The 19,889-nt window shown below is 53.7% G+C and overlaps 1 protein-coding gene across 3 annotated transcripts in view; it reads right to left on the reverse strand.

The window, feature by feature from the left end:
• Positions 1-899: 899 nt before the first annotated feature.
• The window catches only part of UVSSA (UV stimulated scaffold protein A), a 30,107-nt gene continuing 11,117 nt past the window's right edge, over positions 900-19,889 (reverse strand). For all 3 annotated transcript variants that reach the window (XM_059167308.1, XM_059167290.1, XM_059167299.1), the window contains exons 8-14: positions 16,498-16,609; positions 10,461-10,599; positions 9,932-10,051; positions 9,131-9,314; positions 8,675-8,783; positions 5,984-6,158; positions 900-4,800 (exon numbers count right to left, since the gene is read on the reverse strand). In XM_059167308.1, coding sequence (XP_059023291.1) covers positions 4,707-4,800; positions 5,984-6,158; positions 8,675-8,783; positions 9,131-9,314; positions 9,932-10,051; positions 10,461-10,599; positions 16,498-16,609 — 933 coding nt within the window. In that variant the 3' untranslated portion in view covers positions 900-4,706. The remainder of the gene's footprint in view (positions 4,801-5,983; positions 6,159-8,674; positions 8,784-9,130; positions 9,315-9,931; positions 10,052-10,460; positions 10,600-16,497; positions 16,610-19,889) is intronic.

Here is a 19,889-nt window from a genome sequence, read left to right on the forward strand (position 1 = left end):
CACCTCAAATCAAGAAGCTAATCTTCTATCTTAAGAAACTAGAAAGAGGGGTGTCTGGGTAGCTCAGATGATTAAGCGTCTGCCGTTGGCTCAGGTCATGATCCCAGGGTCATGGGATCAAGCCCTGCATCGGGCTCCCTGCCTGCTTCTCCTACTACTGCTCCCCCTGCTGTGTTCTCTCGCTCTGTCAAATAAATAAATAAAATATTTAAAAAAAAAAAAAAGAAAGAAAGAAAGAAAGAAACTAGAGAGTAAACCCAAAGCAACCCAAAATTTTTCAATTATTTTTTATTACTTTTTTGAATTTATAAACTTTTATTATTATAAAGATCAGTGTAGGGGCACCTGGGTGGCTCAGTGGGTTAAAGCCTCTGCTTTCAGCTCAGGTCATGGTCCCAGGGTCCTGGGATCGAGCCCCACATGGGGCTCTCTGCTCAGCGGGGAGCCTGCTTCCTCCTCTCTCTCTGCCTGCCTCTCTGCCTACTTGTGATCTCTCTCTGTCAAATAAATAAATAAAATCTTTAAAAAAAAAAAAAAGATCAGTGTAAATTAACAAACAATAAAAAACATGAGAGAAAAATCAATAAAACCAAAAGTTGGGTTTCAAATCGATCAATAAAATTGATAAGCCATTAGCTAGACTGGCCAAGAACATTTTAAAAAGTGAGAAAACACTCACATTTCTAAAATCAGGAATGAAAGAAGAGACACTGCCAGCAAGCTTCCAGAAGTAAAAAAAATTACAAAGGAATACTGTAAACAACACTATGTCAACAAATTACAACCAAAAACCCATATGCAATAGATATTTTAGATTCCTAAAAATATAGAAACTACTGAGACTGACTCAAGGAAGAACAGGAAATCTAAACAGATCTACAATAAATAAAGACAATAAATTAATTTTTAAAAAGATTTTATTTATTTGTCAAGGAGAAAAAGAGCACAAGCAGGGGGAATAGGAGCAGAGGGAGAAGCAGACTCTCCACCGAGCAGGGAGCCCGAGGTGGGACTCAATCCCAGGATCCTGGGATCATTACCTGAGCCGAAGGCAGACGCTTCACCAACTGAGCCACCCAGGCACCCATGAAAATAAATTAATTTTTTAAAAAAGTCTCGCAAGGAAAAGCCCAGGACAAAACTTCACTGGTAAATTCCACCAAATGTTTAAAGAATTAATACAAATCCTTCACAAACTCTTCCAAAAAACAGAAGAGGAAGGAACACTTCCCAGCTCAATCTGTGAGGCCCATACTACTCTGATACCAAAGCCAGACAGACGTCATAAGAAGAAAAGTCTGTGGTAATCTCTTTTATGAACACAGACACAAAAATCCTTAACAAAATACTAGCAAACTAGGTCAGTGGAATTGTAGAATATTAGCAAACCAGGTGCAATAACATATACAAAGAATTATATACCATGACCAACTGGGATTTATCCCGTGAATGCAAGGGTGGTTCAGCATGTGAAAAACAATTCATGTAATATACCATATCAAAAGAATAAAGGATAAGAAATACATGATCATTTTAATAGATACAGAAAGACATATGATAGAATTCAACATCCTTTCAAGACAAAAACATTCAACAAACTAGAATTAGAAGGGAACTTTCTCATCCTGGCAAAAAGCACCTACAAAAACCCATGGCCTACACCATTCTCAATGGTGAAAGACTGAAAGCTTTCTCCCCAAGACCAGGAACAAGATGAAGATGTCTGCTCTCACCACTGCTATTTGACACTGGACTGGAGGTTCTTAATTTACCAAGGCAATTAGGCAAAAGAAAGACAGGCATCCAAATCAGAAAGAAAGCATTCTATTTGCAGATGACATGATTATGCATAGAGAAAATCCCAAGGGATCTACACACACACACACACACACACACACACACACACAGAGTTAGTACTGAGCTCAGCACAGTTTCAGGCTACAAGACCAACATACAAAAATCAATTATATTTACAATAACATCAAAAAGAATAAAATACATAGGGATAAGTTTAACAAAATAAGTGTAAAACTTGTACACTGAAAACTACACAAAACTATTGAAATAAGCTAAAGAAGAGTCAAATAATAAGAATATCCCAAGTTCATGAATCATAAAACTTAATATGAAGATGACTGTGCTTTCCAAAGTAATCCCTAGATTCAACAAAATCTCTATCAAAATCTCAGCTGCCCTTTTTTGGTAGAAATCAACAAGCCGATCCTAAAATTCATTTGGAATTGCAAGGAACCCAGAATACCCAAAATAATCTTGAAAAAGCCAAAGTGGGAGGACTTACTTTCAGGAATCAAAATCACAAAGCTATAATGACCAAGACACGGCAGCACTGGCACAAGGATATGTAGGTCAGTGGGACAGAATGCAGACTCCTGAAATAAACTCTTACGTTTATGGCCAGCGGATGATCAGCAAGGTGTGATGGTATTTCAGTGGGGGGAAAGAATAATTTTACAACAGATGATGCTGGGACAACTGGAATCCACACACAAAAGAATGAAGGTGGACCCCTATCTCACACCATATACAAAAATTAACTCAAAATGGATCAAATACCTAAATAGCTAAAACTATAAAACTTTCAGAAGAAAACATAGGGAGTAAATCATGATCTTGGACCAGGCAATCTTGGACCAGAAACACACAAAACAAAAGAAAAAACAGATACAGGGTGTCATCAAAATGAACAACTCAGTGCTTCAAAGGGCACCATCAAGAAAGTGAGAAGAGAATGGGAGAAAATATTTGCAAACAATGTAAGGGTCTAGAATATATAAAGAATTCTTTTTTAAAAAGGTTTTTTAGGGGCGCCTGGGTGGCTCAGTGGATTGGGCCGCTGCCTTCGGCTCAGGTCATGATCTCAGTGTCCTGGGATCGAGCCCCGCATCGGGCTCTTTGCTCAGCGGGAGCCTGCTTCTCTCTCTCTCTCTCTGCCTGACTCTCTGCCGACCTGTGATCTCTCTCTCTGTCAAATAAATAAATAAAATCTTTAAAAAAAAAAAAAAGGTTTTTTATTTCAGAGAGAGTGAGCGAGCGAGCGTGTGAGCACAAGAAGGGGGAAAGGCAGAGGCAGAGGGAGAAGCAAACCTCACACTGAGCAGGGAGCCTAATGTGAGACTGGCTTCCAGCACCCTGAGATCATGACCTGAGCCTAAGAGAGAAGTTTAACTGACGAGCCACTCAGGTGCCCCCTAGAATATATAAAGAATTCTAACAACTCAAACAATGCAATTAAAAATGGATAAAGAATCTGAATAGATATTTCTCCAAAAAAATACACAAATGGCCAATAAGTACATGAAAAGATCATTACCATCACTAGTCATTAGGAAAATACAAATTAAAATGCAAATCAAGATATCACTTCAGGGATACCTGGGTGTCTCAGTTGGTTAAACATCTGTTTTGGGCTCAGGTCATGTTCCCAGAATCCTGGGATTGAGCCCCACATGGAGCTCCACGCTCAGGGAGGAACTTGTTTCTCCCCCTACTTCTGCCCCTCCCCCCTCTCATGCTCTCTTTTTCTCAAATAAAATCTTAAAAAAAAAACCACTTCACACCCAGGTGGCTAAGATTAAGGAGATATCATGTGTTGGCAAGAACACAGAGAAACTGGACCCCTTGCGCTGTGGCAGGAATGAAAGTAAAACAGGGTAGCTGCTTTTGAACAATCTGGCGGTTCATCAACAAGTAAACACAGAGTGGCCAAATGAACTAGCAGTTCCACTTCTAGGCATAAACCTAAGAGAAATGAAAATATATGTCCACACAAAACTTGGACACACATGTTCACAGAAGCATTACTCATCACAGCCAAATGGTGTGAGAACTCCCCAAATGTCCGTGATACAGAGGTGTCATCGTGGGGCCATATTCCACAACACGCAAGACCCCTGGAGCCGCTGTGCTAAGTGAATGGAGAAAGCAGACACAAAAAGCCACATGTTGCTAAGACGCGTCCACCCAGAAAGGACAGTGTCACGAACAAATCAGGAGGGGCCAGGGGCTAGAAGAAGGACAAGGGGAGTGACCGCAAATGGGGATAGGCTTTCTTCTGGGGTGACAGAAAGTTCTGGAACCTGGTGTAGAGGTTCTGGTCTAGGTTACACAGTGCACTTCATGCCACTAAGTGGTATACTTTGAAAGGGTGAATTCTAGGGTGTGAGAGTATGAGGCTGTTTTTTAAAAACATGAAAACCGTGAGGTAGTTGCTGGCATTCTGATGCATAACCATCACCAAAGTGCTCCGTGAGCTGGAAACGTGAGCGGTGCCGCCAAGTGGCTCATGATCCTGCTTGTTTTAAAAACAGTGTTTATGTGAAAGTGTGAGGTTTCCTAGAGTCCGAGTGACCACTGCCCAGGGAGAAGGCTGGGAAGTGGAGTTGGGGCTCTGCAAGGACACGCTGCCTGTGTCACCTCCAGGCTCTCAGGCAGGCCAGACCCATATCACCCAGATGGCAGTGGCTCCTCAGGGCAGGGCTGGGGCTCCCCAGGGCAGGGGAGCGTCAGTATCTCTGGGGCACTGTGATTAGAATGCACACTATTTCCTCTCAAGAAATCCATGCAACAAATGGTGGCTGTGGTTCTAGCCCAGTCCCGTGTCTGCGTTCCCATCCTGGCACCCTGGCTGCGGGAGGCTGGAAGAGGGGCCGACAGCCAAGGGGACTGTACACACCACGTCTGGCCCTCTAATTCAGCGCATAGTTAAACTGGTTTGCAAACTTCTCGTGCTTCTTCCGGTCCATCTGATTCATGACTGTGACCACTCTTTGCACAGCAGCCCTGTGGGGAAAGCAGAGCGAGAGGAGATCAGAGAAGCCTGGCCAGGGCTCTGGGCTCCGAGTGTGGTCTGGCTGGGATTAGGCCCTAGTCCTCAGTGGCTGCTTCATGCAGACCGCTCAGACTGTGCAGATGGGCAACACAGCCCAGAAATGGCTGCAGCTTACCTGTCCGGAGCCTAAAGCAACCCCATGGGAGCTCCAAGCCCCGAGCCCCCAGGATCCCAACCTCACCAGCACCAGGCTGCACCACAGACTGACAGCAGAGCCTGCCCAGCAGGCTGGAGGGAGAGCAGACTGAGGGCGCAGGCCCCATGCACAGCACCCCAGGACAGAGCCGTGGGGCAACACCGCAGGCCTGCCAGCAAAGACTCGAATGGGCCATCAAGCGTGTCTGCTGCCTGTTCAGCAGGGCCCTGGGCCCAGGAGGAAGCCTCCGAGGTCACCAAGCAGTGATGCCCTGCTGCCCCCAAGTGCCCAGGTGACCACCAGGTGCAACTCCGGGGCTCAGTCACCTTTGGTCCTCCAACAGGATGAGCTCATGGGGCTCCCTCCTGTCCAACCCTGCATAGGCCAAGTATGTGGTGATGCTGGCCAGGATGGACATGCCTCCTACAGCCGCTGCATGGAGCAGAATGCCTTCCAGGTATCATCTGCTTGAGAAGGTCGCCCCACGAGGATGGCCTGATGGCACCCATGACGTGTGCATAGATCCAACCAAGGAGCCCACGGCCTCACAGGGCTTCCTACAGGAGCACCCTGAGTGTGCTCATCTGGCCAGCCCCGGTGGTGGGCAGGCAGTGAGAGCACTGGCTGGCAGCCTTCCTGCCTGAGCCCTGCCAAGTCCCCAGCCACCAGGCATGTCCAGCTGGGCTCTGGAGATGCCCTGTCACAGAGCCCCCTCCCCGGCAGCACTGGCTAAGGTCTGCTAAAGCAGAGACCCATGTGGTGTCTCCCATCTCCCCAGTCTCGGCCGGCCTCCCCTGCCCGCTGTCCCCACGCAGACACCTCCGAGCACGATCACAAGACAGCCCCCCAGGGCCAGCTGGCCCCCCACCACCAGAAAAGGAGGGAGTGCTGGCTGATCAGCGAAGCTCATCCACCACCTTTGGGGTGACCAGCTTCAGGCCCCTCTAGGGTCCCCAAATCCAGGGGCAGGGGGCAGACATGGGGCGAGTAGCTCTTACTTGGCAAACACCTTCTTGGCAATACGTGCGCGGGCAGTGTTGGCCCGCCGCTTCAGGTCGGTGAGGCCAGGATGCTTCCTCCTCTTGCCCTTGCTGCTCCTGCTTGACCCAGACGAGCCAAGGTCCACTCCAGTGGCAGCCTCCACATCTCTCATAAGCTCGGGGTCCTGCCAATCTGCAAAGAGATCCCAAGATTCCAAGACACTCCTGACACTGACCAGAGAGCCTCTCTCCCAAGCCCTGACCCGTCTTGGCCCACTGCTGGCCAGCAACAAAAGGGGCGGACGGCAAGGCAGAGCTGCCCACCCATCCTGGGCCCACAGGCCCCTCTGCCACCAGATGCCAGAAAAGAGCTGGGAGGGGACCCAGAAGCTTCATCTGGTGTACCCACTAGCCCCCCCAGGCAGGAAGGTAGCTGAGATGGGCGCCAGTGGCAGGCTACTTCCCAGCCTCCAGCAGGACTGGTCCACCTGGCCCCCAGTGACAGCGGCCAGACCCATCTGACAACTGGTGTTTGGGTGCAGCAGGGGAGCAAGGGCCCAGCGCTCAGGACAGGCTGAGCTTTCTTTTTCACTTGTCCATAGAGGACTTGGCAATGGGCTTCAATGAGGGAGTCAGTTTACCAGGGCAGTTCTGTTCTTCCTGCTACGGCCCAGGTCAGGCAACGCAGCAGGGGACGCTGTTCCACGTACCACAGAGCCTGGCCTCGCCAGCCTGGGGCTGCACCCCAGCCAGGCCAGCATGCTCATTTGCCAGGACCAAGGAATGCTTTCACTGTCTCATGCCGGGGTCCCCACGGCCCCACTCATGCCCTGGCTTCTCCTTCCCATCCTGGCCTCAGCTTTCTGGTCCCAGTAGGAGCGGGTCTGCGTCTGGTGGTGGGGTTGGGCTCTGTGATATCAGGCGCATCCTGGTCAGGAGGGTGACAGCACAGCCCCCCTCATGTGCCCAGACCTTGGGCCACTGAGCCCAGCTCACAGGAGGGTGCCAAGCACCCCACATGCCATTGGTGACAACCATGCCCACTGGAACCCCATGGAACATGCGCCCCAAACAGATGGCTGAGCCTCCCCAAGTTGATTTTTTGAAGTGAAGGAGTACAGGGCCGCACAATTCAGATCCAGGAACGATTAATCCGAGATTAAGGAAAACTGTCTAAACAGTTTATCTCCCATAATAAGAAGGCGCCACAGTTTAGGGGCCCAGTGAATGGAGCAATTGTTTAAACACCACGGAAAAATACCGGCGGCCGGGAGAGATGGAATGAGCATCTCAGTAAAATGAAGGAGCAATTTAAAAGCCTTTGAGGAAAATCAATAGCTGCCGGGGCCGCACGGCCTTCCTGTGCGCTGGCGGGCCTGGAGCTTGGTGCATTGTCACCAAGGTTAGCGCCGGGGAAAGAAAATTGCTGCGCGTGCGAGGGAGGCGGGGATCAATACTGTAGTTAGTAAAGAGATGCTATTTCACATCTGACTGGCCAGCGCCGGCCCGCGGCCGCAGCCCGATACCTGTTGTTAACAAGTCACCGAGGCCTGGAGAACCAGATACTCTTCAGGGTTGACACAAAAAATACGCACTTAATTTGCTACTGAGTGTGAGCCACCAGGGAAGGCCTCGCCCCACGGATTAGTAGGTCAGGGGCCCCTCCCTGCTGCTGTCTCCGGCCTGGGGGCTCAGACACAGCATCAGCCTGAAATCTCAAATCTGTCAAAGGGAAAGACCCCACTAATGACGATAAACTCCACCTGGCTGGGACCCTCACATGCAGGCCAGCACTGTCCCCACACACATGGGGGCTCCAGGTTCCACAACGTGGCTTTCTTGGGACAGCGAAAGCCCCAGGTGGCCAGGACCTCCAGACCCTAGCCCAGGCTTGACAAACCACAGAGACTCCGAGACGGGTCAGAGGTCTGATGGGTAACCCCCACATTCTGAACATACCCACATGCTTCCCAGAGAGTGACAGCCACTTCTAGGGGACACCATGTGACCCTGCTATTCAGGGGTCCTCAGGAGTCACAGGGTGGCCAACCTGTGGCATGTGCCCAGCACAGGGCACCAACACACATATTGTGTTGAGACAAGTTCCCCAAGTTGTCCTGAGAACACTTTTGCGGTTCAGGGCCTGAAGCTAATCTATCAGCCAGAACCTGAAATGGCCTCTGTGTGGAACTGGCTGCCGAGACCTGGGGCTCAGGGCCTACCTGAGACCTTCTTATGTCTGCCTGGGCATGCACACATGCATGCACATCCTACTTGGACACCCGTGTGCACACACCCATGCACACCCCATTTGCACACCTATCCCACTCACACACCTGTGCACACGAGCACATGCACTCACAGCTGTGTGTACACACACATGCCCCAAACCTCCCATGCTACAGAGAACCTGCCGCTCTCCTCTCTGGAGCATGGGCTTCAGCCAATAGCCTTCTTACCTTCATTCTCCAATTTCCTTAAAAACGTGATTCAGAACCCAGACCCGAGCCACCAAACAACATGATGCTTTCTGGCCGTGAGTCCGTTTCTCCCGGGGGGGAGCGATATGAAAACCAGGCCCAACCAGAAGCCCATGTCCCCCGGGGTGCTGCCATGAGTTACGAACACACTGGAGGCAGCAGGTAGCCGCTGGGTCCCAGGCTATCCCCCCACACAGCACCCAGCCATCTGCTCTGGCCCCTGACCTACCTGCATGCCCCGCCCCCTTCTGCAGCCGCCTCTGCTCCCAGGCCCTGTCCTCTGGCTGGAGGGGCCGGCCCATGTCATCTCTGGGGATGATCTTCCCGTGGAATGGACACTGGGACAAAGAGAAGAGAAGTTCTGGCCACAGCCACCTCCCTCACTCTGGCTACCTGGTGCTCAGCGCAGCACGGGCACAGGAGGGGTTGTGTGGGGCAGGCATACAGGAACCAGCGTAGAGCACTGAGGTCCTGGACATCAGACCCCCAACCCCAGGCACGAGGTGGTGGCAAGCAACGCGGGCCAGCCATGGACAAGCCCTCTCTGAGGAGGGGCCCCATCAAGGGCCACAGCTGACTTCACAGGGGCCGGCGAGAGCCCAGCACTCCATACAGCCACCCCATTCCAGCGGCAACCATGCCCATGTGTGCCTGTGGTCCTTGCCAGCCTTGGCTGCCACCTCACCTTTAGCCGGTCCTGGCGTTCACAGAGCCGGCCGTCAGGCCTCGGGGCACGGCACCGGTGCTGGACGGGCTCGAACCTTCCTGCGAAGGTAATGGAGCGGCTCTGCAGCATCTCCGAGACAGCGGCACTGTCCACTTCTGTGTCCACCTCGCTGGGCTTCCAAAAGCGGTGCTCAGAGTCACACCTGCAACACCAGATTCTCAGAGCCACCATGGGGAGGTTGCCTGGCACTGTGGCCGCAAGGCTGGGCCAGGCAGGGCAGTCTGAGGATAGCGGACCCAGACTTCTGGACCCTGTCACAGGTGCCACAAGCCCAAACTCAGAAAGGGTCCTCCCCTATCCAGCCTCCATCGCTGCCCCCAGCCTGCCAGGACTGCAAGCTCCCCAGCAGGTTAACCAGTGGATCCACCTGTGCCCCCTTCTTGTCTGTGGCCCCCAGAGGACAGCGCCAGCTGGCACAGCACAGGGAGTCCTCGCAGAGCCCCAGGCCTGGCCCACGTGCAGGGTTAAGTCAGAGCACTGGAGGGGCAAGGATGGGTCATGAAGGGCCCTGGGCCCAGGCAGCCAATCCTTCACACCCCATGATGCCAGACTGTAGGAGGATGGTGCAGGATGTCTCCCTAGGGAGTCACAGGAAGGCTCAGAAGAGGTCTAAAAGGCGCCCCCTGGCACAGTTCTGTGGTCCTACTAGAGCCTGCATGTGGTGATCACCCCCACAGGGAAGGTGAGGCAGAGCTAGGCCCTGGGCCCAGTGGTGTTTGTGGGCCGGGGAAAGGTGGGACCAGACACACCCACACTCACTTGAGGATCTTTCCTGGCTGCTCCTGGCCCCAGTAGCACAGGTCCACCCCAAAGGGTACAACAGGTGCCCGGGCCCGCTCTGCTGCCAGCTTCCCAGCCTCCTCGTGTCCCATAGGCATCCTAGCGAGGTCACAAGAACAGGACATGCTGACTGTGCATGCAGGAGCTGCCACAGGCCCCGTCTCTCCCTCTTGTCCTCTGCTCTCAAGACAAAGACCCCGGGTCAACACGTCCAAGCAGTGACCTCTGCCACCTTGGGCTCGGGGTCCAGGGCTGCCGCTGAGTCCTGGCACCAAGCCCAGAGGTCTTCAGGGAGCTCTGCAGGGAGCTGGTCTCAGATCTTTGGACTTCTTCCTGGGTCTGACACCTGTCCCCACCAGCTCTCCGAGGACCCCTCTCTCCCATGCAAGCCAGAGGCACAGACAGTGGCAGGTGCTCATCTAGCCCGGGGCACACTCACAGTCACCCCCACACAGCCAGAGGGGTCTGGGAAGCCTGCGCCAGGCAGAGGTAGGCATCTGGAGGTCACCTGGGGCTCGGGGCAGGGAGCGAGCGTCCACGTAGGTGGTGACGCTGGGCAGCAGCAGAGGTGGGGTCATGCGCCTCCTCGTCCTGCCTTGTTGTCCTCCTGGCCTGCACGCCCCGGGTAGAAGGGTCCTTCTCCAGCCCTGGAACACAGAGGAGCTGTTCCTAGCCACTGCTCCCATGACCCCAGACCGACCCCCAGGGGCACTATGCTCTATCTCGACCCTCTGCTGGTGGCCCAGCAGTGATGACCCATGTCAGCCTGCAGCCAGGCTCCAGCTAGAAGAGGCCACCATGCTGGCGCCTCTGTACACCTCCACCAGAGATGGCCAGAGACGAGGCTACCAGGCTGCAGAGCTTTTAGGCCAGCGTCCATCCCAAATCCTCAGAGCAGGGTGAAGGGCAGATTCCTAGCACCATAAGGGCCCTCCCTGGCCCCCTCTGGCCCCTCTTGCAGGGCCTATGGCCACACTGCCCCCGCGCAGGCCAGGGTCCCAGGGCAGCACACAGTGTGGGTGGCTTCAGCAGAGGCGTGCCACCCAGAGCTGAGGTTCTGTGGGCTGAGCGCAGTCACATGTGAGGACTGTGACATGCCAGGAAGGAAGCTGAGCAGCATGTTCCAGACAGAGGGCGAGATGTCCAGCAGGTCAGGTGTGTTGCATGCTCCCCAAGGGCTGTGGGGCCCGGAGCACACTGGAGCTTCGGAAGAGGAGGAGAGAGCAGAGACCTCCCCACAATGGACAGCGGTAATGACTCATGGACTGTAGCGGGCGCCCCAGGCGGTGGGCACCCCAGGCAGCGGGCGTGGGATGAAGCCAGATGGCAGCTTTCACAGCTCAGGTGCGGACACTGGATGTGCTGCATACCAATGTCAGCATCTTCGCTACTGGCCCCCAAAGCACAGAAAAAATACCTGGAGTTGGGAAGCAGTTGAAGAAATGAGACACTCAATTTTGCTGGAATTTGGGAACTACCCAAATGGCCCACTGAGTGTCAAGAAAAAGAGAGAGAAAACATGGCTAGTAGACTTACAAGGAAACTTAAGGACGATAAGATGAAGATCCAAAAAGCTTCTAGAGAGGAACAGCAGAAAGGGCAAAGGACAAGCATCCCACCGACACCAGTGTTTTTAACAGTGACCGTGAACGTGAAGTCTCTGGAGCTCCTCCTGAGAAGCTTGAAAGAGAAGACGAGCTAGAACTTTCTATCTAGCTCACTAGCACCCTGTGGTGCCTGTGAGGGAGAGCCTCACACACATGAGACCCTTTCCGGAGCCACAGGAAGGCCTGCTTTGAAAACACTCTCTGAGCGAGTCATCAATCCATCCGTCAGGGAGGAAAGGGAGTTTGGGGCAAGGCTTGCAAGCGGGAGCACAAAGTGATATCTCTGCCTCTCACTGCACACCTGGCACCAGAGCTGAGCTGGAGTGAGCAGGGTGCTGGGCTGGGAGGGTCGCAGAGGGGAGGGCGGTGCAGACAGTGTTATGGGACCAGGACCGTGCACAGGAAACATGAAGATGAACCTTTCAAAAATAAGGGATAACTCTCAGAAAAATCAACGCTCTTATAATTTTATCAATATTGATGGAATGTTTTAAAAACTAGCAGAGGGGCGCCTGGGTGGCTCAGTGGGTTAAGCCGCTGCCTTTGGCTTAGGTCATGATCTCGGGGTCCTGGGATCGAGTCCCGCATCAGGCTCTCTGCTCAGCAGGGAGCCTGCTTCCTCCTCTCTCTCTCTCTGCCTGCCTCTCTGCCTACTTGTGATCTCTCTCTCTGTCAAATAAAAAAATAATAAAAAAATAAATCTTTAAAAACTAGCAGAAAAAATATTAACCTACCAAATAAAAGGTGGGGAAAGAAAACCCAGTGGGTAATAAAGTATCTGGAACATCGAACAACCAGAAACAATTCATTAAACAGATTAAAATCAGCTAAAAGGCAGATTAGTTCTAAAACTTTTAGCAACTTGTGGTCCACACAAGACCCACTTAAACAGTCAACAAGACGATGAAGCTAAAGACAGCCACGCAGGCTCACCCTGTAGAGTGGAACAGAGAAAGCAAGGACAACCGTGTCTCCAGAAAGACCAGGTTTCAGGCTCTAGACACACAAGGAGAAACACAGTACACGTGGTAAGTGGCTCAGGGGCTCGCCATGGCCGGCTCTGTAGACCCTCACACAATAGACCAAAAAGGCCAAATCCACAGCCACATGGGACTCAGCATCCAGGAAGCCCTTCAGAACACACGCATGCCTGACAGGACCACATGCAGGACCACCAAGGGGACCTCAGCGCCCCCAGACCATGTTCCTGGGTCACGGAGCAGCCAGGAGCTGAGCAAAGGGCAGTGAAGACCCAGACGTCAGAAACCTACACACACACTCTGACACTCCTTTCCTGAGCACACAGACTTGCGGTGTAGATGGCCCTGATGAACACAGATCCACCCAGCACCCTCCAACACCAACTCACGAACACTGGATTTAGAGAGAACAGGAAGGAACGTGGCAGCACCGAGGACTAAAGCGTGTGCTTTAGGTGTGGGCTCTCTGCAGCAGGGGCAGTCTGACCCGACTCGGGGACGTCCAGCCCAGTCCCCCGCAGCGTCACGGGCAGCAGCGGACGGGCCCCTTTCTGTGCATGGTCTCCCTGGCATGTGGCCCACACAGCTTTGCAGGGGCTCCAGAAGCCCATAGGCCCTGTGCAGGAAACATGTGCCCGCACCTACTGCAGATGCCTGGCAAGCCCGCCCGCTGCCCTTTCCCAGGTTCCAACAGCTGAGAGCGGAGGACAGAGCTGCTCGGGCATGACAAGTCCACCAGGGTTGGGACCCCAGCCCAGATTCCATCATCACCATGCCGCCTTGGCCCCAGCTCCCCAAAAGTCCCCAACACCCCCACTTGGGATGTTGACAAGACGTATCACTGACTATGCAGAGCCTGTCGCAGATAGCCAACCCCACGAGTGTGCACAAGCCACACACACGCGCCCGGGGTGCTGGGGGAGGCTGATAAGTGGGCATTGTGGCATTTAGATGGATACAATCACAGCCAAAGGATCAATATGTGAATTCCTAGGAGTTACAAGAATGAAATATATTTTTCATTGATTTGTTGTTTTAAACCATTAAAAAGATGGGTAAGCGTGTTAAAGCAGAGTAAATACTCAGGGCGCTAAAAAAACACGACCATTTTCACATTGTTGTAGAAAATCAATCTCGTTGACACACACTTTCAAAGTAAAACCCCAAAAAGCAGCTGGTATGCCTCAGCCCGGGAGAGAGCATTCTCCGGCAGAGCCGGCCACTCGGCCATCAGACGGGTACGGGCCCCAGTACAGGAGCTGGGATCAGATTTACTCCCACCTTTGCTTTTAGAAAGAATCCTACAAATGCCCAAATCCCCTTTTTTGTTTAAATTGACCAAGTGGCACCCATTTGCCTGGAGCGCTAAGGCAGACAGGGCGGGAGCGATGAATCGATAGCGGGAAATGGAGAGGCTGCGGCTTCCGCACGGAGTTAGGCCGCCGAGCTTGACATTATTGATTTTACCTAGTTCAGCTGGCCTTGTAATTAAAATGTAAATTTGAGAAAGAGATTATGTCCTGACAGAAATGGTAGGATTAAGGGGAAGATAAAAGCCCCTCGCTGAAAATTCACAGAAAGAAACGAGAAAGAAAAAGCACCAGCTTCCGCAGCCGTGTGGATTTAGACCAATCTACTTGCGGGTTCACCTGCATTTAATTGAAAAAACAGAGGCAGAATATAAACCAGCATTATGAACTGCTTCGGCTGCCACACTTCTGTGTCTGGAAGCCTCCAGAGCCCTGGGGCCTGCCGGGGCTCCCAGTGGGATTTAGGGTGGTGGCAAGGGTGGGCCCACCGGGGGCACAGCTGTCTCTGGGGTCCTCCGGACCCTCGAGACCCTGCGGCCCTAGTCCAGCTGGGTCCATCACCACCAGGCCCCCACAGCCCACCTGTCTGCAAACACAGACCCACGTCAGCCATGAGCATGACCTTCTGGCGCACAGGATATCATGAGCAAAGGGAGGGGGGCTAGCAGCAGTCTTGCCTCTTTTCCTGGGCTCCTGAGGTACCCTCCATGGGCCAGGTGTGGCTATGGGCACCAGGGACTTAGGCCCTCCTGGCCTCACGAGGAGGTGGCGGTCAGGTGCCCTGGGAGCCCAGAGCGGGAGGCAGCCTGCACACTGTCAGGCTTGCAGACTATCGGGATTGGCAATGTCTCCATGGGGACAGCTCATCTTTGCTCCCTCGTGGCTGGGGCCACAGCTGGCAGGTCCCCTTGCCACGGTGCCAGGGCTGTGCTGAGTCCAGGTGCATGTCCTGTGAGCATGGTTGGCCCACCCAGCCTGTCGCCCAGTCCCCTCGGCCACTCCTGCTCAACACCTCGCCAGTGGGAGTGGCAGCAGCCCCACCGCGCCTGCTGGAGGCCATGGCCTCCATGGCACAGTGGATGTGGAACAGATGAAGCACTCTGCGGACTGTAGCCATGCTCCCTGCTTCGACCAGAGCTGGCTACCAACACAGCTCCAGGCCGAGCTCTCTCTTCTGTGGAAAAGGCTCCATGCCCTCCAAGCAGGATGTGCCAAGGACCAGGCCAAGCGCCTGTGGCTGGATAGGGCGGAGAGGACCAGCTGAGGGTCAGTGCAGGGGTCCCAGGCCCAAGGGGCAGGACCCGGGGTCTCTGAGCCCAACCTTTGCTGGATGCGCTGCTAGCCACAGGAGGTGCTCAGGCTGGGGCTGCCCATCACCAGACTCCTCCAGTGCAGAAACCTGGAGAAGCGACCACACTGCACCGTGTGCGAGCTGCTCCCTGGCAGTCCTGGCCCCACTGCCCACTGCCCACTGTCCCAGCCTGGGCACAGGCAGCCTCGGGTGTGGCTGGGCTTCTGCTGGGCTCTGGCCTAGGCACAGGAGGGCGCTCACTGCTCCTAACAGATGCCTTGGGCAGCCCCAGGTCCGTCGTGGGGGCAGGTGAGGCCTCTGGCCACAGGGAGCCCCTGATCCAGGGCGGTGGGGAGGGACGGCAGCATAACTGAAGCCATTTCAGGCACAGAACACAGAGGAACGAAGGGCAGGAGGGGTGCCTAGTGGTTAGAAGAAGACCTGAAAACTAAAACGTGAAGGCCTGCATGGCTGGGGCAGAGGGCAGGATGGGTGGCCGCTGCTTCCACATCCAAGCTGGTGCTTAGGGAGAGAACACCAGGTTGGCGGCCAGCCAGCAGGAGAGGAACCATGGCTCTGGATGTGCTGCTTTGCGTGCTGCCCCTAACAGGTCCCAGTTGAGCTTCCTACCATCTACACCCTGTGGAAAAGTTCACATTTCATCTTATAGATTCAGAGACAAATCGACTAGTCTGTTTCTCCACAAAAGCCACGGGTCTTGTTTTTATCGGCCTCCTGTGTGTGTGCTGGGTGGATTCCACGGGTCCACACCCACTCTCACCAGACGGCCACCATGTTGGGGTGGAGACGTCCGAAAGAAGGAAACCCCAGACAGGAAAGAGAAGTCACAGCTGCTCAGTCTACACTGAGTAGTCTGAGCAGTCACAGCTACACAGTCTGCACTTCCCAAGGCACAACCCTCCACTGCCAAGAGCTACACAGGAGCCCTGGGCCAGCGGCACAGTCCGTGACTCCACAGGTGGTAAGTGGGGACACCAGGGCCAATGAGGCCTGAGGACTAAGGAGCTGGTGAACGGCCAGCAGTCTCGGCCAGCAGTCTCCTGGCACCTCGAGAGTCAAACTGCATACCCACAGTGAATGAGTGCTGGGGCCTGCCCACCATGGACAGTGGGAGCCCACGGTGGGGCAGGCCTCAGGGAGGAGCCTGGCCCGAAAGGACCTGGAGCACAAATGGGGAGAATCCCATGATTTTCAGTGACAGCTCTGCAGTGTTAGCAGGTGGGGTGGCCACCATGGCTGGCTCCCTGCTCAGTGGGCCCCAGACCCCAGATATGACGTCACGCCCTGAGGGTCAGCATCCTTAGCAGGACCCCCCTCCCGCTCCCACTGCACTCACCGTACTCAGGCTGCAGGTGGTCAGGGATGCAGGCCTCATACCCCTCCTTCTCTGGAACCTCGACAAAGTCCCCATCATCCTCATCCTCTTCCTCGTCCCCTGGGGCTGCCACCTGTGGAAACCACCCCCCAGACCTGCCTATGAACAGAGCACAGAGGCCCGGACATTCCCAGTCCTGCCTCTGCAGGTCAGGTGTGGGCTGCACCACAGCCCAGAGACCAAGGATTGTCTCCAGGCCTGGTCCCACTCCTGAGCTCATGCCAGATCCACAGCTCCGAGTCTAAACCATGCTCAACCTGCTCCACCACCTGGTGCCCTTTGAAATGCTGGGAGAGGCACGGAGTGAGTGTGTTTCCAGAGCCCCAGGACAGGCAAGGCCACCCTTCCCTGCAGGTCGAAACACAGCATCTGGCCGTTCTTGGGGCAGCTCTGGGGATGCTGGTGTGACTACAGCATTTCTGAAATAGTCTGTCCTTAAGAGTAACTTGTTAAAAAGCCAAAAAGAAACAGTTTCCTTTCAATGATGCCTCTTTCCCCACCCAGGTCAGTGTGGTGAGGGGTCCAGAGCTACCAGAGGAGCTGGGGGCAACCTCCACCCTAGCCTGCCCAGAGGGCCTGAAGAACTATAGGGAGCTGGCTTCCTTCCACGAGACCTGGACCCCTGCCCCAAACCCACTGGCTAAGTAGCACCTGGCCTCTTCATGGAGGTCCCCACGGAGGAGTTTGGGCCACCACACACTGGGGGAGTCAGGCTGCTGCAACTGGCCCCACATTCTCAGTGACCTCTGAGGGGTCAAGCCCCAGGATGGGACTTGGGGGACAGCAAACCGCAGGGATCGCTCCTTCCTGAGAGGGTCACGGCAGGAAGGAAGCAGGAGCACCTGTCCCACTGCCAACCCACCCAGAGCACTCGGGGGCCAGCTCAGCCTGACCAGGACGTAAATCCCGCATCACTGTTTCAATCCCCCATAAGGAAACACTCAGGATGGGGAGCCCTGTTGGATAAACGCCAATCACGGAGGCAAACTCTGGAGAACCTCGTGACACGCCTTCTCTTCTGAAGTCTTTCTCCACAGCACAGCTCACAGGCACCAGTGAGGCCCAAACGGAGAATGGACAGCCTGGGCGACACCGGGGGCAGGAGGCCACCCCAGGCTCGGCTGAGTCACAGACGCCGGCAGCTCCCTCCCACAGCTGCCTGTGGCCACAGAGCCAGGCCTGGTGGCAGCCACCAGCAACCACATCTGTCTGTCTGCCGTACCTGCAGCCCAGGACGCCTGCCCCTGGGAGGCATAATCAGATGCAAATGCACTATGTTTGGGCACAACCCACGGCAGTGCATCTGGGAAGCTTGGCAGACATTAATCATCGGAAACTGTAATTTTTTGTTATCAGTCTAACACTGATCAAAAGGGAAGCCTGTCTCCACCACTGACCTGTGAAACGTCCCAATTATACTCTTTGGAAATGACAGGGGCACTTAACTCCCGAGCTGGGCAAATGACGGCGATCAATCACGTTTGAATAACAATGAGCCACGGACCTGAAAATTATTTTTGTATAGAATCTACCCAGGAATTTATGAAAGGTGGAAAGCAGCCCAAGGTTTTAGGGCATTACGGTTCTCGGCTAGTGCAGTGCGTATCAAACACTAAACAGAATTTATGTGTTTTAATTTTCTAAAAGGTAGATGTGGACGGGGTGCTACAATGCATAACAGAGCGCGGTGGGTTTTAAATATGGGGGTCATTTTCATAAAATATTACGTTCACCACTCACACCCTTCAATTTCACCAGGGACTTTTACTAAATTTTCATTTCCTAAAAAATATTCAGCTGCTTAGCTAACTATTAGGAATTACACCTTTTTTCTCCCCAACGAAAACTGTTTATTCCCGTGATGAAATACGGAGCCCAGTTGGCTCTTTGTTCTTAAATTAGCACCGACAACGTCTGCCAGGTCGTACCCACCTCCAGGAGGACCCATGGGGTAAGAGCTGCCCCCTCAGGGTCCCCGCAGCCGGGCCGCTGGTCTCTGCAACAACCCACCTGTGCACATGAGCAGGGAGCTCTCCGGCCACGGGTAACCCCTGGACCCGTAGTGACCCCCGGCCAGAGACCGACTTTGCTGCTAACACCAGATCTGCAAATCCGCACTCCAGAGCCTCCGAGTTCAACGTGGAGTTCCTGGGGCTGCGACAGTGCTCTGAAACCCCCCAGGCCATGGGGGAAGGGCAGTGACATCTGCTGTCCAGATGCAGAGGAAGCCCCTCGACGAGGCACAGTGGTCGTTGCTGTGACACCTGTATGCCCTGCTCCAGGGCCTCACACCAAATGCTAGCTCAGAGAACAGAACACTGCCACCAGCCAGGCCAGAAAGCCCTCTCTAGGACCCCAGCCAAACAGCAAAGCCTGGGGAAACTGAGGCCAGCAGGCCCCGGGGTGGGACAAGGAGGTGGCCAGAATCCAGAACTGAGGGAGGCAAGGCCCTGGGGCAGGGGTGTGTGGACACCCTGAGAACCCTGGGAAGGAAGAAGATCATGCCACAAGGAGGCAAATGGTCCTCAAAATGGGGTCCACTTACGAACTGTTCTCATTCTGCAGCTCCCCACCCCATCCCTGCGGCGTCTGGGCTGTGCACCCACCTCCAACAAGTGGAGTCCCTGGGAAGGCGGTCAGAACCCTGTGGCCCACCAGATGCCTCCCACACCGGGAGACGCCAGCTGGCTGCAACAGGGAGGCACCAAGGAGGCCTGTGGGCCTTCCGCTGGTATCCTAAAAATGGATTTGCATCCACAGTTAAAAGGATTTAGAAAAATGAGCTTCTAGGATCATAATTAAACAAGCAATAAAACGTCTAAAATATACAACACAATCAGCTTACAGCAGTGGGGGTATCAGGGTTCCTGATTATTGGAGGAGGAACAGGAAGAGTGACCTGGTCTGGGAGCGGGTCTGCCCGCCAAACGCACGAGATGCAGCTGGGACTGTTGAATAAATTTTGTACGATCTAATTAACTCGGTGCGCAATCTCAATTACTTTTCACCCAAGAAATCACTTTTGTTCAGTTTTATGTGTGTCTGTTTCCCTTTTTAAAAAAAAAAAAAAAATGATGTAAGGCCTCGTCAGACAAGTGAGCTCCAAACTGCATTTGTCTTTCAGCGGCTTGATGGCCATGCATTTAAAACCCCATTCTATCTTATAAACTAAAAATTAAACGTGCTCAGCTGTGATGGTCGTCATTGCATCTGCTATTTATATGCTAATGCCCTCCCTGGAAGGCCGTGCAAATTGCCCAGCCCAGCCAATATCTCATGTGCATCTCCAGTGGCTGGGGACGCGCCTTCAGAGGGCAGAGGACAGTGGGGCTGCGGGGCTGACTGGGGCAAGT

Source organism: Mustela lutreola, chromosome 1, assembly GCF_030435805.1.
Source record: "Mustela lutreola isolate mMusLut2 chromosome 1, mMusLut2.pri, whole genome shotgun sequence".
NCBI classification, from domain to species: Eukaryota; Metazoa; Chordata; class Mammalia; order Carnivora; family Mustelidae; genus Mustela; species Mustela lutreola.